This window comes from Melanerpes formicivorus, unplaced genomic scaffold, assembly GCF_026170545.1.
Source record: "Melanerpes formicivorus ecotype bairdi unplaced genomic scaffold, bMelFor1.0.p_v2 SCAF_21, whole genome shotgun sequence".
NCBI classification, from domain to species: Eukaryota; Metazoa; Chordata; class Aves; order Piciformes; family Picidae; genus Melanerpes; species Melanerpes formicivorus.
Genome location: NW_027142373.1, coordinates 11,984,876 through 12,007,231, shown reverse-complemented (window position 1 = coordinate 12,007,231; position 22,356 = coordinate 11,984,876). Strand labels below are relative to the sequence as shown.

The window sequence follows — 22,356 nt, the reverse complement described above, 5'->3', positions numbered from 1 at the left end:
TATCATGAATAAATTTATTGTCTTACAAAAAAATCATTGTCTAGAAAGATGGGGTTACAGAAAACAAGACCTTTGCAGTCAAGATGCCTGGTGGGCACCAGCCAGTTCGAGTAAAAACACCCAGAACACACACACACAGAGGACGAAACCTTCGCCACGGATGTTAAAGCTTCGTTTGGAGCCCGGGAGCTGGGGCTCGGCCCTGGCCCGGCGCCTGGCAGGGGAAGGCTCCCAGTTAACACTGATTTCATCATCACCCTCTCAGCTGAGTTCCCCCCACTTGGGACTGGAGAGGTAACAAGGTGTGATATGAAACAATGCAGACATCAACCCATCGTTAAGAGAGGCAAATCAAAAGGTGGTGACATTGTCTTAGTACTGTAGTGTCTAAGGCACTTTCCGTAGGTCAGGATTGCAGCTGAACGGAAACCAAATCAGGAAGGCTAACTACTGGCTGTAATACTGCTCAAAAAAGAGGAGGGAAAAACCCAAACCAACAACAATGACCAGAAAGGAACAAGAGAGCAAGGATCTCACATCCACTGGCATCTCGCCTCGCCGGCAGGCAGCACCCCCACGGCACAGAGCACAGCCCCCCCCGGCCCGGGGCAGAGCAGCTCTCCCTCCCCCTCCCCAGCGAGGCTGCGGGGCTGGAGGCCTGGCTGGGCCCTAAGTGAATAAATTAACGGTGCCTGTGCTGGGTGTTGCTTTCCCACTGCTGTTCACATTTAGAGGAGCCTGGAGAGCCGCACGGCCCTGCAGGGCAGAGGGGCAGGGAGGCTGCAGGCTCCCGCCGGGGCAGGAGGAGGAGCAGCTGCTGGGTACAGCCCCGAAGCACACCGCGGGGCAACCGGGGCGCTGCGCCCCCAGCCCTGCACCACCTCTCCCCGAGGCCTGGCTGATTCTGTGTCACAGTTCACTGGCTGGTGGTGGTGTGTGGGGGGTCACAAGGATGAGGAGGACAGAGAAAGGTCGGGGTGAGGTTTGGTCGTCCGGGGCGCGGCAGGCCCGGGGCGGGCGGAGCGCAGCCGGCTGGGTGCTGTCTGTACAGAGCATGCATGGCCTGGCCCCCGGCTCTGCCCCAGCCCCCCAACCCCCCCCGGGAATGACACTGCTGTAGTGATAAAAAACCAAACCCAAACAAAAACAAACCCAAAACAACAACAACAACAACAACAAAAGAGCCAACAGAAATGGAACAAAACAACCCCAAAGAGTTTCATCCTTCACATGATGCTTTAGAAAATGGCTTTCCCACGAGGCTCTGGAGAGGAGCTGCGCTGAGCAGGGAGGGCCCCGTGCCCAGGGCTGGCGCTCAGGAGCAGCTGGGCCTAGGTCAGAAGCAGGGTGCGGCGTGGGGAGGCTGCAGAGCCTTAAGACAGAGTTGACCTAAGAGAAGTAACCTTGTAGCATGCCGGCGATCCGTAAGGCAGAGTTAGGGCCACAAGGCAGTTGGGTGGTCAGGAAAGTCCCCCTCCTCCTCCTCCTCTTCCTCCTCCTGCTGCTGCCTGTCCTGCCAGAGCTCTCTGGGTGGAGGCTGAGGGCTCTACTCGGCAGGGGCCGGCTGCGCCTCGTTCACGTCGCTGCCTTTGCTCTCTGCGTCGTCGTCAGACAGCTCCAGAGAGGCTCCTTCCATGTGCAGCTGGCGGCGCCCGGAGCGGCTCGAGGAGAAGGTGATGGGACCCCCCCTCCTGTCAAGCAGAGCAGGCAGGGGCTGGGGGCTGCTCTGCTGGGCACAGCTGAGGCCATGCCTCAAACACTGGGCTCAGCTTTAGGACCCTCACTACAAGGAGGACATTGAGAGGCTGGAGGAGGTCCAGAGAAGGGCAATGAAACTGGGGAAGGGGCTGGGGAGGAGCAGCTGAGGGAGCTGGAGGGGTTGAGCCTGGAGAAGAGGAGGCTGAGGGGAGACCTCATTGCTCTCTACAGCTCCCTGAAAGGAGGCTGGAGTCAGGTGGGGGTTGAACTCTTCCCCCAAGGAACATGTGATAGGATGAGAGGAAATGGCCTCAGATTGCACCAGGGGAGGTTTAGGTTGGACAGGAGGAACAATTTCTTCCCCTTGAGGATTGCCAAGGCCTGGCCCAGGCTGCCCAGGACAGTGGAGTCCCCATCCCTGGAGGGGTTTCAAAGCCCTGGAGATGTGGTGCTGGGGCCATGGCTTAGCAGCAGGCTTGCTATCATTGGGTCAATGGTTGGAGTCAATGACCTTAAAGGTCTTATCCAGCCCAAGCCCCTGTGACTCTGCTGATGGCTCACACCTCACTCCCAGCCCAAGGCCTGTTGCTGGCAGCCCCCCCTGAAAGACTGAACCATGGGAGAATGTGGTAAAACTCCCCAGTGGTGTCTTGAAACCCTCTCCCCCACCACGCTGGGCTCAGACAGCTGCTGGTGCTCCCAGTGCCTGCTGAGGACCCACTCACATGTTGCAGGTCCCTCTGTCACATTTGCCTGCAGCTGGGCTGAGCTGGCAACCCCTGAGGACCTGACAATGTAAGCTCCAGAAGCTTTGGGCCCAAGAGCCACCTGGAGCATCCCTGTGGTCTGACAGCTTCCTACCACCACCACCAGGCCTGGCCGGCGGCGCCCGGCAGGCTCCCTCCTGAGCCCTGCCCCAGCGGCGGCAGCTCTGCCCCTGCAGCTCCCCAGGGCCGGACCCCAGGGCACAGAGGGGCTCAGGGTCCCCGGTGCCACTCACCTTAGCCTGTTCTTGAGGGTGCTGACCTCGCGGCTCAGGCCCTCGTTGGCCTCGGTGGCGTCGTCCAGCTCGCGCTGCAGCTTGCGGCGGGAGGCGTTGGCGCGCGTCGCCTCCTCCTCCGCCTCCTCCAGCTGCCTCTTCAGCTGCTTCATCCTGGCGTTGGCCTTCTCCATCTGAAACGCAGCCCCAGGCGCTCAGCAGGCTCCACAGCTGCTGCTGCCTGCCCTGCCTCACCGACACCCCCTGCCCCCGCTGGAGGAGAACCTGCAGCGCGGCTGCCGGGTGTGGGGGAGCAGGATGGGAGCCACAACTGCAGCCACCACGGAGACCTCCTGGCTGCTGGGAGCTGCTTCAGTGCTTAAGCTATCAAAAGAGGTCTCCTTAGATCTTGTCACTTCGTGTTTCTAGAGGAGCAGCTGAGGGAGCTGGGGCTGTTGAGTCTGGAGAAGAGGAGGCTGAGAGGAGAGCTGTGACAGTTTTAGGCTGTGCCTTTAAGCTGTGCTTTGTGTGTGTGTGGGGGGGAGAACTAAACTTTCTCTCACTACCACAAGACCTCATTGCTCCCCACAGCTCCCTGAGAGGAAGCTGTAGTGAGGGGGGGTTGGGCTCTTCTCCCAAGGAATGAGTGATAGGATGAGAGGAAATGGCCTCAGGTTGCACCAGGGGAGGTTTAGGTTGGACATGAGGAACAATTTCTTCCCCAAAAGGGTTGTCAGGGCCTGCCCCAGGCTGCCCAGGGCAGTGGTGCAGTCCCCATCCCTGGAGGGGTTTCAAGGCTGTGTAGCTGTGGTGCTGAGGGCCAGGGGTTGGTGGTGCCCTGGCAGTGCTGGGGTAAGGCTTGGACTGGATGCTCTGAAAGCTCTCTTCCAGTCAAATCAGTTCCCTGACTGCAGAAGCAGCCCTTGCTGCCCCAGGCACGGCTTGCTTTGGCTTTGCTGAGGAGCAGGAGCCCGAGCTGCCTGCACCCACCTGCTCCTTGTACTGGTCCGCGTGCCGCCGCTCGTCCTCCACCTGCATGAAGACCTCCTTCAGCTTCTTCTCCGTGCGCCGAACCAGCTTGTTGGCAGCTGCCCTCTCCCTAGGACGAGCAAAGGCACCGTTGGGAACGTCAGCCCTGCCCCTCTGCTAGGCTCTGGCCTCGCTGTGTGGCCAACACAAGGCCTCTCCACACCTGCCACCACCAGCAGAACCCACTCGGGCTTAGTCTGCTGTGGGAGGCAGCTTTGAGAGTCAGCAGTGAAGCAGTAGGAGGATGGGGGAGGAGAGGGGTGAGAAGGTTCTTCAGTGAGAGGCAACAGAGCAGCTTTAGAGCGCCTGCTAACCAGGAACATGGTCCTCCTGCAGAGCCAGCAGCACAAGAGGGGTGGAGATGGAGATGTGACAGTGCACCCTCAGAGCCTGGGGAGGACTAGCTAAGGACTGGGCAATGCACTGTGTGTGGAGGAGCAAGGTGGCACAGGCAGAGCCCCCTGCAGCAGGGCTTCTGCAGAGCACAGGATCCAGCTCCACCAGCTGGAGCTGTCACACACAAGCTGACCAAATTGCTTCCCATAACCATCCCTGGGGGCATAAAAGGCCTTCCCCAGGAGCTGCAGTGGGACTCTTGCTCCATGCTGTCCCTCTCTGTCCTGCAGGTCAGAGTCTCAAGGGAGGTTTTCACCTCGAGAAACTTCTGCAGCACCTCGTGGAGCCTGGGCCCACAGTCACACATCCACTGCTTGATGCCAGGAGCTGACTCAGCTCCTGCACTCAGGGAGGAAAAAGCTTCTGCAGCTTTCAACTGCAGCTCCTTTCTGCTGGCCTTGTTAAATGTCCTCTCCTAAACATTGGCTTCCAGATGCTGAAGCCTGCAGTGGCTCTGTGAGCTCCATCTCCATCTGAGTTTGCTGACAACACCAAGCTGTGAGGTGCAGCAGACACTGGAGGGAAGGATCCATCCAGAGGGACCTGGACAGGCTGCAGAGCTGGGCCCAGGACAGCCTCATGAGGTTCAACAAGACCAAGGGCAAGGTCCTGCAGCTGGGGCAGGGCAATCCCAGGCACTGATCCAGGCTGGGCAGCAACTGGCTTGAGAGCAGCCCTGAAGAAAAGGCCTTGGGGGTGCTGGGGGAGCAGAAGCTCAAGAGGAGCCAGCAGGGAGCACTTGCAGCCCAGAGAGCCAAGCAGAGCCTGGGTTGCAGCTGGTTCAGGAACCTCTGTTCCAGGCAGAAGGATCTGGAGGTGCTGGAAGGTGTCCAGAGAAGGGCCATGAGGATGAGCAGAAGGCTGGAGCTGCTCTGATGTGAGGACAGACTGAGGGAGCTGGAGTTGTGCAGTCTGCAGAAGAGAAGGCTCTGAGGAGACCTAATTGTGGCCTTCTAGGATCTGCAGGGGGCTCCAAGAAAGCTGGGGAGGGACTTTTGAGGGTGTCAGGGAGGGACAGGACTGGGGGGGATGGAGCAGAACTAGAAATGGGGAGATTCAGATTGGATGTGAGGAAGAAGTTGTTCCCCAGGAGGGTGGTGAGAGCCTGGCACAGGTTGCCCAGGGAGGTGGTGGAAGCCTCCTGCCTGGAGGTGTTTGCAGCCAGGCTGGAGGTGGCTGTGAGCAACCTGCTGCAGTGTGAGGTGTCCCTGCCCATGGCAGGGGGGTTGGGACTGGCTGAGCCTTGAGGTCCCTTCCAGCCCTGACAATTCTGTGATCTCTGTCCTTCCACCACCCAACATCCGACAGAGCAGGCAGACAGACTGCTCCTTACTTGGCCTCCTGCTCGAGCTGCTCTTCTAGCTGTGCAATCTTGGCTTCTAGGGTAGAGATGGTTGCCTTGAACTTGGACTTGACAGAGCCCTCCAGCTCCTGCAGCTTGGCTTTCAGCTCCTTGTTCTGCCTCTCCAGCTGCTGCCGTGCGTTCTCGCTCTTCTGGGCCGCGCTGCGCTCCCCGGCCAGCTCCGAGTTGAGAGTGTCCACCTGAGAGGAGAACAGGAGATGCTCACAGTGCTTTGGCTTGAAGGGACCTCAGAGGTCATCCAGTTTCAATCCCCCTGCCACACACAGCGACACCTCCCTCCAGCCCCGGTAGCTCAAGGCCTCATCCAGCCTGGCCTTCAACACCTCCAGGGAGGAGGCAGCCACAGCCTCCCTGGGCAACCTGTGCCAGTGTCTCACCACCCTCACTGCAAAGAATTTCTTCCTCATCTCCACTCTCAGTCTCCCCTCTCCCAGCTCAAAGCCATTGTCCCTTGTCCTGGCACTCCCAGCCCTTGCCAAAAGTCCTTCCCCAGCTCTCCTGCAGCCCCTTCAGGTACTGGGAGGCTGCTCTGAGGTCTCCCTGGAGCCTTCTCTTCTCCAGGCTGAACAGCCCCAGCTTTCCCAGCCTGTCCCCACAGGGGAGGTTCTGCAGCTCTGCAGTCATGGCCCAGGACGATTTGGTGCTGTCCAGAGGCCGCCTTTGCCTGCAGGCCCAGCTGCCAGCTGCCCACCTGCAGCGTGGTCTTGCGGAAGCGCTCGTTGAGCAGCTCCATGTTGCTCTGCTCCTCCTCCAGCTCCTCCTCCAGCTGTGCAATGCGAGCCTCCAGCCGCCGCTTCTCGTCCAGCAGCGCTGACCTAGAAAGGAAGGATTTGGGTCAAGCCTTCCCGCACCTGACACCAAGCTGCCAGCCAGCTCGCTCCGGGCCCTCCGGCGCCGCCGGCCCAAAGAGAAGCTGCCGCGGCTGCAGCTGCAGGGCGGCCAGGAGGGAGCTCGTGCGAGCAGAGGGGCGAGCGGCAGAGGTGCTGCGCTGCAGTGGGGCTGCAGTGTGGCAGTGGGGCTGCAGCAGGGCTGCGGGGGGCTGCGGCAGGGGCTGTGGGGGGGGCTGTGGGGCTGCTGCAGGGCTGCGGGAGGGGCTGTGGGGCTGCAGCGGGGCTGCAGGAGGGGCTGCAGGAGGGGCTGTGGGGCTGCTGTGGGGCTGCGGGAGGGGCTGTGGGGCTTCAGCAGGGCTGCGGGAGGGGCTGTGGGGCTTCAGCAGGGCTGCAACGGGGCTGCAGGAGAGGCTGTGGGAGGGGCTGTGGTGCTGCTGCAGGGCTGCAGGAGGGGCTGTGGGGTTGCAGGAGAGGCTGTGGGGCTGCAGGAGGGGCTGTGGGAGGGGCTGTGGTGCTGTTGCAGGGCTGCGGGAGGGGCTGTGGGGCTGCAGTGGGGCTGTGGGAGGGGCTGTGGGAGGGGCTGTGGGGCTGCTGCAGGGCTGCAGGAGGGGCTGTGGGGCTGCAGGAGAGGCTGTGGGGCTGCAGCGGGGCTGTGGGAGGGGCTGCGGGGCTGCGGGAGGGGCTGTGGGGCTTCAGCAGGGCTGCAGCGGGGCTGCAGGAGGGGCTGTGGGGCTGCAGGAGGGGCTGTGGGGCTGCAGCGGGGCTGTGGGGCTGCGGGGCTGCAGGGAGGGCTGTGGGGCTGCAGTGGTGCTGCTGGGCTGCAGCGGTGTTGCAGCGGGGCTGCAGCGGCGCTGACTCACTTTCCGGAGGCGCTGTTGGCAATCTCGTCGGCCAGCTCGTCCCTCTCCTGCTCGGCGTGCCGCCGCGCGCGCTCCGAGGCCGCAAACTCCTGCCAGGGGCAGCACAAGAGGCGTTAGGACCCCCCCAGCTCCTGCAGCCCGGCCTGGCAGCCCTGAGGGCGGTGGAAGGGCTGAGCAGAAACGCAGTGCCCTCAGGCTGATCCCCCCGGGTGCCACGGGCTCCCTCCGCCCCGGCCCTGCAGCGCTCCTCGCACAGAGCCAAGGACAGCAGAAGCCACTCTGAGGATGGGCTGCAGTCAAACCTAAGCTGCAGGAGGCAGCTGCTGCCCTGTGCCCCCAGACCCACGTCTGGTGAAGTGAGCACTGACCTGAGCACAGATTTGGCTCACAGCATCAGTTTGGCTGGCAGAGACCTTCAAGGTCATCCAGCCCACAGCCCAGCACGGCCAAGCCTGCTGCAAAGCCATGGCCCTCAGCACCACATCGACACAGCCCTGAAACCCTTCCAAGGATGGGGACAAGTCCTGACAGCCCTTTGGGGGACAAAATCGTTCCTCATGTCCAACCTGAACCTGCCCTGGCACAATTCCAGGCCATTTCCTCTTGTCCTATCAATTCTTCCTTGGGAACAGAGACCAACCCCTACCTGGTGTCTCCCCTCAGCCTCCTCTTCTCCAGGCTCAACACCCTCAGGTCTCTCAACTGCCCCTCCCCAGCCCTGTTCTCCAGACCTTTCCCCAGCTTCATTGCCCTTCTCTGGACCTCCTCCAGCCCCTCAATGTCCATCTTGGAGAGAGGGCTCCAAACTGACCCCAGGACTCAAGCTGTGACCTCAGCAGTGTCCACTATGGGATGACGATCAATTCCCTGCTCCTGCTGGCCACACTGTGGCTGATGCAGGCCAGGAGGCCCTTGGCCTTCTTGGCCACCTGGGCACACACTGTCTCATCTTCAGCCACCTGTCAGCCAACACCCTCCCAGGTCATTTTCTACCACCAGGCAGCTTTCCAGCCACTCTGTCCCAAGCCTGGAGCATTCCTGGGGCTGCTGTCAGAGCACAGGCACCAAACCCACAGCAGAGCAAGGAGCACTGGAGCTCTCCTTACCAAGCTGCATGAAGTGGCACAAACACCCAAGTGGCTGCTGAGAGGGACAACTAAATGTCCTGCCAGTGCAAGAGTGACAAGTGTGAGGCCACACATTCATGCCAAGGAGAAGCTGTGGGAGGTCACAGGTTTTCTGTAAGGGCTCAGAGTCAGTGTGGTGAAATCTGAGTGGCTGCTTCAAACCTCGGTCTGCTGCTAAAGGAGGCCACAAAAAGAGGCAGCCTGTCACAGCTGGCACTTCTGCTGCTGCTGGGCAGCCTGGGGGGATGGTGCAGCTAAGTGCCAGGTACCAAGACTTGGAGCTCTTACATGAAGTGAGGCAGCTGCTGCCCAGAAGAGAAGGGGTGAGGACCCTCAGGGCAGAGTGAGAGCCCTCCACAGCCAGGCACAGTGCTGAGCAGCTGCAGAGCTTGTTGAGAGCACTGCACCTTTCAGAGCCTGGAAGCACCCTGCAGATGTCAGTGAGGCCTCAGGCCCAAGCAGGAGCAAAGCTTCCTGCTCACCTGGCAGGGAAATGAGTCCAGGCTCCCACAATGAGTCCTACAGAGCCCCAGGAGCTTCACTGATGTCCTGGGGCAGGGGAAGAGAAGGTTCTCCTGGCTCCCATTTCTCTGCTCACCTCACTAGATTGCTTTTAACTCTTTGCTCTTCACCTCAGCAAGAGAAACAAACCTCCTGGGTGACAAACTCACCTCCTGCAGCTGGAGTATCTCTGCTTCCAGGCCTTTGAGCTTCTTCTCACTCTCTTTGGACTGTGCAAAGATCTCATCCCTGGAGGCTCGAGCTTCTTCCAGCTCCCGCTGGTAGTCTTTCATCTGAGCCTGCAGGGGGAAAGAGGGATGGAAAAGAAGGGAGCAAGGAGGTGGGGGAGAGGGAAAGAAGGGAGCAAGGAAGTGGTGGGGGAGGAGGGAAAGAAGGGAGCAAGGAAGTGGTGGGGGAGGAGGGAAAGAAGGGAGCAAGGAAGTGGTGGGGGGAGGGAAAGAAGGGAGCAAGGAGGTGGTGGGGGAGGAGGGAAAGAAGGGAGCAAGGAGGTGGTGGGGGGGAGGGAAAGAAGGGAGCAAGGAAGTGGGTGGGGAGGGAAAAGGGAGCAAGGAAGTGGGTGGGGAGGGAAAGAAGAGAGCAAGGAAGTGGGGGGGGGGAGGGAAAGAAGGGAGCAAGGAAGTGGGTGGGGAGGGAAAAGGGAGCAAGGAAGTGGGTGGGGAGGGAAAGAAGGGAGCAAGGAAGTGGGGGGGGGAGGGAAAGAAGGGAGCAAGGAAGTGGTGGGGGGGAGGGAAAGAAGGGAGCAAGGAAGTGGGTGGGGAGGGAAAAGGGAGCAAGGAAGTGGGTGGGGAGGGAAAGAAGAGAGCAAGGAAGTGGGGGGGGGAGGGAAAGAAGGGAGCAAGGAAGTGGGTGGGGAGGGAAAAGGGAGCAAGGAAGTGGGTGGGGAGGGAAAGAAGGGAGCAAGGAAGTGGGGGGGGGAGGGAAAGAAGGGAGCAAGGAAGTGGGGGGAGGAAAGGGAGAAGGGATGAGCAGGGAGAAGCCACAGTGCCTTAGGTCCCTCACAGGATGTCTCAGCAGCTCTGGAGCATTCTGGCCCTTACAGCCAAGACCTTCAGCCCACAGTGGTTTCTCTCCACTCAAGTGCATTTCCACTTGCTATTTTCACACTGGAACTTCCACTTTCTCTCCTTCCTGCCCTAGTTCCTCACCAGAAGCAGCACATTCAAAGACTTCACCTCCTTTATCTGGCACATTTCTTGCAGGGAAAAAAAGATCATCTCTACATCAAGAGCTGCTCCTTGCCATGGGTGATGGAACTTAAGGAGACACAGAATGGTTTGGGTTGGAAGGGACCTTAAAGCTCATCCAGCTCCAACCCCCTGCCATGGGCAGGGACACCTCCCACCAGCACAGCTTGCTCAAGGCCTCATCCAGCCTGGCCTGGAACACCTCCAGGGAGGGGACGGCCACAGCCTCCCTGGGCAACCTGTGCCAGTGTCTCCTGACCCTCACTGGAAAGCATTTCTGCCTGATCTGGAGAGGTAAAAAGCTTTAGCAGTGCCCAGGACAGACTGGCAAATTGAGTATAAGAAATCCAAATGATGAGAAACCTGTGAGCTAAGAAGCTGTGAGTGCTGAAGCAACATGATGCCCACCCAGGAGACACACTCATGCTTCCCTTAGACACCTGACAGGCAAATCCTCATCCCAAGGCTGACTTGAGATGCCAAACAAAGGTGAAGCTGCACTGAGGCTGTACCTGCACCTTTGGAACAGCAGCAGGCATGGAGCAGTTGTTTCAGGTGCTACATGCAGATGCACAGAGGTTAGGTGTGAAGTCTCCAGCTCTCCTGGCCTGGGGGAGCACAGCAGCTGGGCACTGCTGGGTGCCAGCACTTCTCACTTAAACCTTCACCCAGGGTTCAGCTCCAGAACTGCCCCACTGGGCTGAAGCAGGATTTGCAGGAGCACTGCCAAAGAGCAGTGAAGACAATTTGACATCAGTGTGCTCCACCTGCTCTTGCCATGGCCCCACACTCACAGCACAGCATGGTGAGGCCTGGAAGGGACCTCAGGGGATCATCCAGTCCAAGCCCCCTGCTCCAGCAGGGCACCCACAGCAGCTTGCCCAGGAGCACAGTGCCCAGCTGGGCTTGGAAGCTCTCCACACCAGGAGACTCCACAACCTCTCTGGGCAGCCTGCTCCAGGCCTCCACCACCCTCACAACAAACAACTTTCTCCTCCTGCTCAGATGGAACCTCCTGGCTTCCAGTCTGTGCCCACTGCCCCTTGTGCTGTCCCTGGGCACCACTCAGCAGAGTCTGGCCCCAGCCTCTTGCCCCCCACAGCTCCTTTAGCTCTTGCTGAGGATTGCTCAGCTCCCCTCTGGGGCTGCTCTTCTGCAGGCTCTCAGCCCCTGGGCTCTCAGCCTTTGCTCCTCCCAGAGCTGCTCCAGGCCCCTCAGCATCTTCTTGACCCTCCTGCAGCTTTGGGGCATGGCACTGAGAAGTTCTGCCAGGCCTGAGCCCTGCCAAGCACTGCATTCTGGCCATGGGACACAGCTCCTTGCCACAAGGACTGGGTGGCTCTTGCCAAGCTGAGAAGAATGGGCAGCTTGGAGCTGGTTAAAAGCAACTACATTTGCTCCTCCTTTTTCCTCTGCAGCATCTTGGGCTGAAAATGCCTTCAAAAGCAGCACATTGAGGAGGCAGCAGCCAGGAGAGCTGAGCTCAGCCTAAGGGTGCAGACAGCAAACCTGAGTGAGTCCTCGTACGAGGTGGTGGTGGCAAGGCAGAGAGAGTACTGAAGAGAGGTACAGGGGGGACAACCTCAACTCCCCCACTGCAGAAGGCTGAGTGGTGAGCAGGAGAAGCTGAGGGCAGGTGCTCTGTGCCACCTCAGCCCAGGGGAGGCTGGGGGCCCTGCTGCCCTGAGGCTCCCAGCAGCGGGAGCAGCCCCAGGCCGGGGCGGTGGCTGTGCCGGCGGTGCCTACCTGCAGCTTCCGAAGCTGTTTGATGGCCTCATCCCGAGCCTTGTTTGCAGCTTCCATCTGCCCCTCCAGGTCCTTCAGATCCATCTCCAGTTTCTTCTTGGCTGCCACAGCCAGGGCCCTCTGCTTGCGCTCATCCTCCAGCTCTGCCTCCAGCTCTCGCACCTGGGGGGCAGGGACAGGCTCAGGCCCAGCAGTGCAGGAGGCACAACCCCAGCGAGGGGGCTGGGGACACCAGGAGGCCTCTGCAGAGCAGAGCACTCAACCAGGCAGGGGACTGCAGAGACAAAGCTGCACAGAGGGCACTGCAGGTGGCAAACCCGAAGGCACAGGCTGGAAGCAGAGCTCTGCACTGCCCGGGGAGGCAGACAGGAACTCAGCAGCTCCTGGCCCTGCACAGCCATCCACGCACAGCTATCACCCTAGAGAAGACCTCACCACCCTGACTGCACCACCAAGAGGAAAACCATCAAATGCCAGAGTCATTGTGGCTGGAAGAGACCTTTCAGATCACCCAGTCCAAGCCTTACCCCAGCACTGCCAGGGCACCACCAGCCCATGGCCCTCAGCACCACAGCTACACAGCCTTGAAACCCCTCCAGGGATGGGGACTGCACCACTGCCCTGGGCAGCCTGGGCCAGGCCTTGACTACCCTTTGGGGGAAGAAATTGTTCCTTATGTCCAACCTAAACATCCCCTGGTGCAACCTGAGGCCATTTCCTCTCATCCTATCACTCATTTCTCCTCTCATCCTATCACTCATTCCTTGGGAGAAGAGCCCAACCCCCCTCACTGCAGTCTCCTCTCAGGGAGCTGTAGAGAGCAATGAGGTCTCCCCTCAGTCTCCCCTTCTCCAGGCTCAACCACCTCAGTTCCCTCACCTGCTCCTCCCCAGACCCTTCCCCAGCTTTGTTGCCCTTCTCTGGACCTGCTCCAGCCCCTCAGTGTCCTTCTTGGAGTGAGAGGCCCAAAACTGAACCCAGGACTCAAGCTGTGGCCTCACCAGTGCTGAGTAGAGGGAGACAACCTCTCCAGTCCTGCTGGCCACACTGTGCCTGATCCAGGCCAGCCTGCTGGTGGTCTTCTTGGCCACCTGGGCACACTCTGGCTCATCTTCAGCTGCTGTTGGCCAACACCCCCAGCTCCTCTTCCTCTGGGCAGTTTCCAGCCACTCTGCCCCAAGCCTGGAGCAGTCATGGTGCTGCCATAACCCAAGTGCAGGACCCAGCACTTGGCCTTGTTGAGTCTCACCCCAGTGGCCACAGATCCCTCTGCAGAGCCTTCCTAGCCCCCAGCTGACCAACACTCCTGACCCACTCAGCATCCTGTGCAGACCTACCAAGGATGCCCTCAATCCCCTCCTCCAGATCACTGATGAAGACATGGAAGAGCACTGAGGCCTGGGGTGGTGCCTGGCCACCAACTGGAATGACCTCCTCTCCCCACTGCTCTTTGGCTGAGTAGGTTCACCTCATTTTCTCAAGGAAGAACTGAAGTCATTCCCTTTGAAGCCCTTTGCTGCCAGCACTTAAACACTGACCATGGCTGCTGTGCAGGATCTAAGCAGCAAACCACCCACCCCTAAGCCAAACACAGCGCCCCCCAGCAGCAGCCAAGCCTCTGCTGCCATGCTGAATGCTTCTGGAGGACCAGCAGCAGCAGACAATGCCAACAGTTGGCAGTGGCCAACAAGAGCAACTCTACCACTGGCAAAGATGGGTGCTTGGGGCTCCTACAGGATGGGAGTTTGATTGCCCTGGTAGCAAGCTCCCCCTGGAACCACAGAGCTTTGGCCAAAGATCCTCACAGCAGCCTCCTGCCCCAAGCACAGCACAGCAGGCTCACCTGTTTAACCAGCATCCTCTTCTTCTCTTCATTCTGCTCCTCCCTGGTCTGCAGATCTCTCTCAAACTGGGATTTCATGGCTTGCATGTTCACCTCCAGACGCAGCTTAGCATCTTCAGTGGCCTGCAGTTCATCTTCCAGCTCCTCAAGCTGAGTCCTCATCTCTTCAACCTGCTGCTCTAAAGTCCTCTTTGACTTCTCCAGTTCATGGACCTGAGCCAAAAATATTAATCAGACTCTCTCCCTCAGGTAGCTCAGAAACGTTTTGGTGCCAACCCTTAAGCCAGCAGTGCCAGGTCCCCGCTGAAGCATGTCCCTCAGCACCACATCTCCAGGGCTGCTGAAGTCCCCCAGGGATGGGCACTCTGCCACTGCCCTGGGCAGCTCAACATCAGCACTGCAGAGCCAGACAAGAACTGGACTCAGGACACTGCATTTGGGGAGGGGCTGAATTGCACAAGGGATTAGAACAGGCAGAGCAGCATCTCTGAGTCTGTGCCAGAGAGCTCACCAAACACCTCTGCAGATCACACAGTGCCTTAGGCATCAGCTACTCCAAACTCCCTGCCACATGCAGGGACACCTCCCACCAGCACAGCTTGCTCAAGGCCTCATCCAGCCTGGCCTGGAACACCCCCAGGCAGCCACAACCTCCTTGGGCAACCTGTGCCAGAGTCTCACCACCCTTGTACTGAAGAGCTTCTTCCTAAGCCTGACCCTGCTCCTTGCCCTGTGTTGCTGGACACCCTCATGGGAAGTCCCTCTGCAGGGGACTGGGCAGAGAGCTGTGCAGTGCCACAGAGGAGAGCAGCAGTGGGACAAGCCCTCAACTCTAGCACAGCACTGGGCCAGCAGCTTTGGCTCCCCATGGCTTCACCTCTCTTGTAGAGGCCTCATGTCAGTGAAGACAGCCCCTGTGCCCTGAGCTCCTCCAGGCCTGGGGTTGTACAGCAGCTACAGAGCTGTGTTTCTGTGCCCAGCCAGGCAGCCCTGCTGGCTGCTCCCCATGCAGGCTGTGGGAGCACACTCACGTTTTTGCCCACATCATCTTTGGAGCTCATCAGGTCTTCCATATCTGTCCTCAGCTGCTTGTTCTGTCTCTCAAACTCTTCCTTAGCTTCCAGGGCTTCCTCCAGGGCCCGAGCCAGAGACAGTGCCTTGGTTTCCTTCTCCCTGGCTTCTGCTTCAGCACGGTCTCTCTCCTCTGCATACCTGGCAGAGATGTTCTTTTCTTCTGCCAGCATCTGCACACAAGAAACAAGGAATGCAGCTCATGAGGTCCTAGGACCAGGTCCTTCCTGCCTCAGGGGTCAGCCAATGAATGCTCTATGTGTAGCTGGCCTCCAGAAGCTGTCTGCTCTCTCCATCTTGATCACAGTGCTAGGAAGGAAACAGCTACAGCTGCTTTGGGATGAGAGGAGGAAAGGGAATTCCTACTCCAGATCAAATAAGGGTTCTGAGATTTTCATCTTCCCTCCTTCACATCCCTTCTTGGTTTATCCCAGGAGATACAATCCTCAAGCTTTGGTTCCCATTTCCTTTGAGTGCACAAAGAGCTTACTGCTTCACAGAGTGGCCTAGGTTGGAAGGGACCTCGGAGATCATCCACTGCAAGCTCCCCATGATGGGCAGGGACACCTCTCAACTAGACTTGGTCACCAAGGCCTCATCCAACCTGGCCTTCAACACCCCCAGGGAGAAGGCATCCACAAAGACTCTGGACAACCTGTTCCAGAGTCTCACCACCCTCATACTGAAGAGCTTCTTGCTCAGCTCCAGTCTAGCCCTGCTCTCCCTCAGCTTCAAACCATTCTCCCTTGTCCTGTCTCTAGACACCCTCATGAAAAGTCCCTCTGCAGCCTTCCTGTAGGATCCCTTCAGGTACTAGGAGACAGCTCTAAGGTGCCCCCAGAGTCTCCTCTTCTCCAGGCTGAACAACCTCAGCTCCCTCAGCCTGTCCTCACAGCAGAGGTCTAACAAGACCTAGATGTAGGTGAGGAGCTGCTCTGAACAAAGGCCAAGCTGCTCAGGAGGGATCCCTCAGCACCCACCCCACTCTGGCCAGAGCCTTCTCCCTTTCTGCAGGGACACCAAAGAGGATGTCCCCTGGAAACCACAGAGAGAGCAAGGGGGCAGGGAGCCAGGCTACCTGATCAAACTTCTTCTGCTTCTTCTCCAGGTTGGAGACAATCTGGCGCTGGTGGTCCAGATCCACCATCAGGTCATCCAGCTCCTGCTGCAGCCGGTTCTTGGTCTTCTCCAGCTTGTCATAAGCCAGGGCCTTCTCCTCCAGGCGCTGGCTGAGGGACTCCATGTCCTTCAGCAACTTCTTCTTGTTTTCCTCCAAGCCTTCAATGGTTCCCACATCATCATCCACCTTTTTCTTAGCATCAGCCAGCTGGAATGCATGGAAAGAAAACAAGGTGCAGCATGAGAGGGGAAAGGAAGCAAGGGGCAGCAGGAGAGGGGAAAGGAAAGCAAGGGGCAGCAGGAGGGGGAAAGGAAAGCAAGGGACAGCAGGAGGGGGAAAGGAAAGCAAGGGGCAGCAGGAGGGGGGAAAGGAAGCAAGGGGCAGCAGAAGGGGGAAAGGAAGCAAGGGGCAGCAGGAGGGGGAAAGGAAGCAAGGGGCAGCAGGAGGGGGAAAGGAAAGCAAGGGGCAGCAGGAGAGGGGAAAGGAAGGCTGCAGGTCCCAACAGCCCCAGAAAGAGATGTCCTTGAGAGCTGGAGTGACACAGACACTGGGAGCTAGCAGGAGAAAGTCACACCGTCTCAAGCATGCTGGAGGTTGGAAGGGACCTCTGGAGCTCATCCAGTCCAACCCCCCTGCTAAAGCAGGGCTCCCACAGCAGCTTGCCCAGGAGCACAATGCCCAGCTGGGCTTGGAAGCTCTCCAGAGCAGGAGACTCCACTACCTCTCTGGGCAGCCTGCTGCAGGCCTCCAGCACCCTCAAATCCTGCCCATTGCACTGGCTTGTCCTGATCATTTCTGTGGAGGAGAAAGGCCACAGGAAACTTTGTTCTGAAATCTAGTCTAGCATGCGTGCAAGCTCCTTGGCACCTCTCCAAGAGGGCTGGGACACCAATCCATCCCACCTGGAATGTTCTGGCCTTCTAGACTCACAAATCACTTGGGTTGGAAAAGCCCTTGGAGATGATGGAGTCCAACCGCTCTGTAACTCTACCATGGCTGGTGCTAAGCCTCAGCAGCACATCTCTGCAGCTTCTAACACCTCCAGGGATGGGCATTCAGCCACCTCCCTGGGCAGCCTGGGCCAGGCTTTGAGATCCCTTTCAGGGAAGAAGTTTCTTCTAGTGTCCAACCTAAACCGTTCCTAGGACAAGTTGAGGTTGCTTCCTCTCATCCTGTTGCTTGTTACCAGTCAGAAGAGGCTAACCCACCTCATTCCAGGGAGCTGCAGAGACTCCCTGCAGCTGTAGGTCTCCCCTCAGCCTTCTCTTCTCCAGATTAAACAACTCCAGTTCCCTCAGCTGCTCCTCATAGGACATCTTCTCTAGACTCTTCCCCAGCTTTGTTGCTCTTTTCTGGACGTGCTCCAGCCCCTCAGTGTCCTTCTTGGGAGCGAGGATGAGAGAGCCTTACACAAGTCCTGCCCTTTACAACAGCTTACCTGTGCCTGCAAGGCCAGCATCTGCTTCTCCAAGTTCTTTCTGGCCTCCTCTTCCTCTTCCTGCTGCTCCTGCAGGTTGTTCTTCTCCTCTTCCAGCTGCCTGATCCTGCTGCTCAGGTTGAGTTTCTGGCGGGTTTCTTCCTGAAGCAGCTCCTGGTACACAAACATGGATAGAATAGAATAGAATAGAATAGGCCAGGTTGGAAAAGACCTTTGAGATCATGGAGTACAACCTCTCACCCAGCACCATCTGATCAACTCAACCATGACACCAAGAGCCTCATCCAGCCTCTTCCTAAGCACCTCCAGTGATGGTGACTCCACCACCTCCCTGGGCAGCACATCCCAATGGCCAATCTCTCTTGCTGGGAAGAACTTCTTCCTAGCACCCAGCCTGAACCTCCCCTGGCACAGCTTGAGACTGTGTCCTCTTGTTCTGGTGCTGCTTGCCTGGGAGAAGAGGCACATCCAGAGCTCAGCTGTGCTTGTGGTGGCCTTAGGCTACGACCCTCCTCCTCCCCCACGTGGAGTTCCAGGTTTGGTTGCTGTTCTCACAGCATTTTTCTCCCCAGACAAGCTGGGATTTGGCTTTTCCAAAGGCCCTGCCCATTCCTTTGGGGCACACTTACACCTTCAGAAAGCATCAGGGGATCTGTGCCCCTGGTCTGGTCTGCATGTTAATGGATGATACTTTGTCATCTTCAAAGGGAGGAGCACAGAAGTCACCTTCCAAACCTCCTGGTCTGCTCTCAGCCAAGCATCCAGAGCAACTACTTTAAAGCACTCAGGAGGAATGCACAGCAGTGCAGCCTGCAGTGGCAGCACTCTTCCAAGGTTTGCTGCATGCTTAAAGGTAGAGGGGAGGTTGAGGACAGCTGGAGCTTGGCAGTGGAGCTTTCTGCCCTCACAGAAGGTGTGACCACCACCATCCCATCTCCCCATCCTCTTCCTCCCAGACCACCCCAGTTGCAATCAACATTACTCAGGCAGTCACCATTCTCCCAAAAGGAAGATAAAAAGAGGCTATTTGAGTGGTGAATACATGCAGCAAACTGCATTGCTGAACTCAAACCCAAAGCCTGGCAGTCTGAGCTCCAGCTGTCAGCAAAAGACAAGAGGGATGTCCCTTGTGCCTTTCACACACCCCAAGGCTCTCATTTACATTCATAGTCTACTTGAAAAGCACTTCTGGACTTCATTCTCCTCTCCTATAGAGACTAAGGCAGAAAAGAGAAGCTGAAAGGCTCCAGTCTGTCAAGCTGAGAATCTTAGCTGATGACAAACTGGCTCCATATGGAGCTGAGCAACCATGGGCCACCCCACTCCAGCTTCTGCACCTTCTGGATCTACCAAACCAAGGCTGAAAATGGACTTTTTATCATGCACTGAAGCAGGAACAAAGCTCCAGTGCAAGGCTGGAGCCTGCCTGCCCACACACCTGTGTGTCCTGAAGCTGAGATTCCAAGCTGGCTGCATCCTTGGCAAACTTGATGCCTTTCTTCTCTGCTTCCTCCAGGAGACTTGAGACATTATCCAGCTCGTTCTGCAAAGCAAGCAGACCAAAGGGAGTGAGTTTGCCTGGCTGAAAGCAGAGCCTGAGTCCCAAAGAACCTCCACAGATCCCAGGGGCACCTACAACATCCTGCCCAGGGTCACAGTGCCCTGCTGGGCTTGGAAGCTCTCCACACAAGGAGACTCCACAACCTCTCTGGGCAGCCTGCTCCAGGCCTCCAGCACCCTCACAACAAAGCTCTTGTTCAAGGGGAGCCTCCTGGCTTCCGGTTTGTGCCCATTGCCCCTTGTCCTGCCCTGGGCACCACTGTGCAGAGTCTGGCCCCAGCCTCTTGCCCCCCACAGCTCCTTTAGCTCTTGCTGAGCATTGCTCAGCTCCCCTCTGGGGCTGCTCTTCTCTTACCTGCAGCTTGTTGGCTTTCTCTGCCAGCTCCACCCTCAGCCTCTCTCCTTCGGTGACCTTGGCAGTTAGCTCTTGAACCTGAGCATCCAGCTTCTTCCTCTTGTGCTCAGACTCTGCCTTCACCTGCTGCAGCACCTTCACTTCACAGGCCAGCTCCTTGTTGTCAGACTCTAGGCCTTGCTTGTTTTTCTCAAGGTTTGCTTTGAACTAGGGAAGGCAACAGGAAAGCAAGAAATGAGATCAACACTGGGTTAGGGCTGGCAAAAGGCAAGGAAGCAAGCCAACACTTTTGTGTGTGAATTAAAGGCCTCTGCCCCAAACCATTCAGCAAATCAGATTTAGGAGTTGAAAAAGATAAACCAAGTGCTGAGTAAGCTCTGAGTAGAGTGGAGAGTGTTGAAAGTGTTGAAGGGAGCACTCTGTGCAGTCAGCCAAAGCCCAGGTGAATGCAGGCTACTCCACCTGCCCCTCACAAGCAGCAGTGAGGAGCAGAAGATACTGCCACAGACCCAGCAAAATCTGGGATGTGAGTGCTGGCAAATGCCTGCTTGAGTGGCACTGCCAGGAGGAAGGAATGTGCCCATTACCAGCTCAGCATGGCTCATCTCACAGAAAGAAAAGGACAGCTAGCAGCCAGAGCTGCCCTCATTTCAGGAGGCACAGCCAGTGCACACCAAAGCTCTGCTCAGCACCACCCAGACAGCTGGCAGCAGTCTGCTGGAAAAGCAGCCATTCACTTCAGGGTGCTCAAGTGTCACTGTTGCACTGATAGCCTCTCATCACAGGCCCTCTGGGGAAGGCTGCAGGGCGTTCTTCTTCCTCTCCATCTTCTTATTGAGAGTATTTCAGGAACCAGGAGCAGAAGACACAAGTAAGACCTCCAGGTCAGCCAAGGGCAATTCCCACCACCTTCAGCTACCACATTTCTCACTCAGCATAGAACACTTCACTACTGCAGCACAGGAGCTGCACACAGGGCACTGGGGAATGACCCAAAGCAGCATTTCACAAACTGAAGCTGCTTTAGGGTGGGGGATTGGAATAATTCTGCTTTTGGCATTAACCAGGTTGGAAAAGACCTTGGAGATCATGGAGTCCAACCTCTCACCCAGCACCATCTGATCAACCAAACCATGGCACCAAGGGCCTCAGCCAGGCTCTTCCTGAACACCTCCAGGGATGGTGACTCCACCACCTCCCTGGGCAGCACATCCCAGTGGCCAAGCTCTCTTGCTGGGAAGAATTTCTTCCTAACATCCAGCCTGAACCTCCCCTGGCACAGCTTGAGACTGTGTCCTCTTGTTCTGGTGCTGGGTGCCTGGCAGAAGAGACCAACCCCCACCTGGCTACAACCTCCCCTCAGGGAGTTGGAGAGAGCAAGAAGGTCTCCCCTGAGCCTCCTCTTCTTCAGGCTAAGCAACCCCAGCTCCCTCAGCCTCTCCTCCCAGGGCTGTGCTCCAACACTCAGCCTACAGCAGCAGGACCAAAGGATCATTTTGATGGGAAGAGATCTTCAAGATTAAATTCCATCATGCTCTAGGTGTACCAGGCCTGGTGCTAAACCCTGTCCCTCAGCACCACATCTCTGCCTCATCTAAACACCTCCAGGGATGGGGGCTCCACCACAGAATGCCAGGCTGGAAGGGCCCTCCAGGATTACTGTCTAGGTAACAGTGGAGCTGGAGTGAGAAGTTCAGCACCCTGGCAAGCTGAGTCTTCAAACTGTTCCAGGCTTTAAGAACCCTTCACAAGGAAGAAGTTTCTTCTAATGTCCAACCTAAACCTCACCTGGTGCAACCTGAGGCCATTTCCTCTTGTGAATCAAAGCTTGCTAGGGAGAAGAGACCAACCCCTCCCCCCCCACACTACATTTATGCTACCCAGGAGGGCATCCTCCTATCCTCCTGCCTGCTCTGGAGGTGGTCACCAGAGAACACCAGAACACAGCTGTGCAAACTGGTGAGGTGCTCCACAGGCACCTAGCACTGCAGGGCACAGCACAGGAGGCTGGAAGCACTTCCCCCACTGCCTGCACACCCAGCTCAGCTGTGGGTGCTGCTATTACAGTGTGGGAGCACTGCAGCTCACTCAGCCCCAGGTCTGGCTCTCAGCAGCTGCACTGCTGGAGAAGGGCTACAGAAGGACATGATGTGAGTTTAGGTGTGCCATTTCCAAGCCTAAGGAACACTTCTCAGATGCCAAGGCAGATGCACAGAGTGCATAGGTTGGGAAGGGACCTCCCAGGTCATCTTGTCCAAGCCCCCTGCAGGCAGCAGGGACATCTCCAGCTGGAGCAGGCAGCCCAGGGCCACAGCAAGGCTGATCTTGAACATCTCCAGGTATGAGGCCTCAACCACCTCCCTGGGCAACCTGTGCCAGTGTCTCACCACCCTCACTGTGCAGAACTTCCTCCTGGTGTCCAACCTAAATCTGTCCTCCCTCACTTTCAAACCATTGCCTCTATCCCCACAGCCCTTCTGAACAGTCCCTCCCCAGCCTGCCTGAATGCAGCTCTAAGGTCTCCCTGGAGCCTTCTCCAGGCTGAACAGCCCCAACTCTCTCAGCCTGTCCCCACAGGGCAGGTTCTGCAGGCCTCTCATCATCTTTGTGGTCCTCCTCTGGACCCTCTCCAACAGCTCCAGGTCCTTCTTGGGGCCCCAGAGGTGGACAGAGCCCTGCAGGTGAGGTCTCAGCAGAGCAGAGGGGCAGGATCCCCTCTCTCCAGCTCTGGCCACGCTGCTTTGGCTGCAGCCCAGGATGTATTCACCTACTACTGCTAGGCACACCCAGAGGACAGCTGAGCTCTGCAGGTGTGGGAGGCAGGGACTCCAACCCTTGGGGCCCTTCTGAGAAGGCCTGGGGCCCAGAAGGATCTCTGTGCAGGTAGCTTTGCTCTCACCCTCTTGGCCTGCTCCAGCTGCTCGGAGAGCTCCTCCAGGGCGCTGGCGTGCCTCTGCCTGATCTCCTGGATCTGTGCCTCATGGTTTTTGGTTTCCTCTTCAATGGCTTTCTTCAGCTCAGCCACCTCCTGCTCACGCTTTGTCCTAGAGGAAGCAGCAAGAGTTACCCCCAGAAATAAACCAACCTGTGAAATGCAATGGAAGATGTGAGAGTGTGGCCAGCAGATCCAGGGAGGGGCTCCTCCCCCTCTGCTCTGCCCTGCTGAGACCTCATCTGCGCTGCTGTGTTCAGTGCTGGGCTCCCCAGTTCAGGAGGGACAGGGATCTGCTGGGGA

General features: G+C 57.9%; 1 protein-coding gene across 1 annotated transcript in view; it reads right to left on the bottom strand.

The window, feature by feature from the left end:
* MYH10 (myosin heavy chain 10) overlaps positions 1 to 22,356 on the bottom strand; it is a 60,279-nt gene continuing 37,923 nt past the window's right edge. The window contains exons 19-33 of the mRNA XM_068151615.1: positions 22,021 to 22,165; positions 19,122 to 19,328; positions 18,645 to 18,749; positions 17,207 to 17,359; positions 15,727 to 15,975; positions 14,609 to 14,821; positions 13,578 to 13,790; positions 11,735 to 11,896; positions 8,954 to 9,082; positions 7,156 to 7,244; positions 6,157 to 6,280; positions 5,436 to 5,644; positions 3,668 to 3,776; positions 2,699 to 2,871; positions 1 to 1,691 (exon numbers count right to left, since the gene is read on the bottom strand). Of these exons, the coding sequence (XP_068007716.1) occupies positions 1,547 to 1,691; positions 2,699 to 2,871; positions 3,668 to 3,776; positions 5,436 to 5,644; positions 6,157 to 6,280; positions 7,156 to 7,244; positions 8,954 to 9,082; positions 11,735 to 11,896; positions 13,578 to 13,790; positions 14,609 to 14,821; positions 15,727 to 15,975; positions 17,207 to 17,359; positions 18,645 to 18,749; positions 19,122 to 19,328; positions 22,021 to 22,165 (2,425 nt within the window). The 3' untranslated portion in view covers positions 1 to 1,546. The remainder of the gene's footprint in view (positions 1,692 to 2,698; positions 2,872 to 3,667; positions 3,777 to 5,435; positions 5,645 to 6,156; positions 6,281 to 7,155; positions 7,245 to 8,953; positions 9,083 to 11,734; positions 11,897 to 13,577; positions 13,791 to 14,608; positions 14,822 to 15,726; positions 15,976 to 17,206; positions 17,360 to 18,644; positions 18,750 to 19,121; positions 19,329 to 22,020; positions 22,166 to 22,356) is intronic.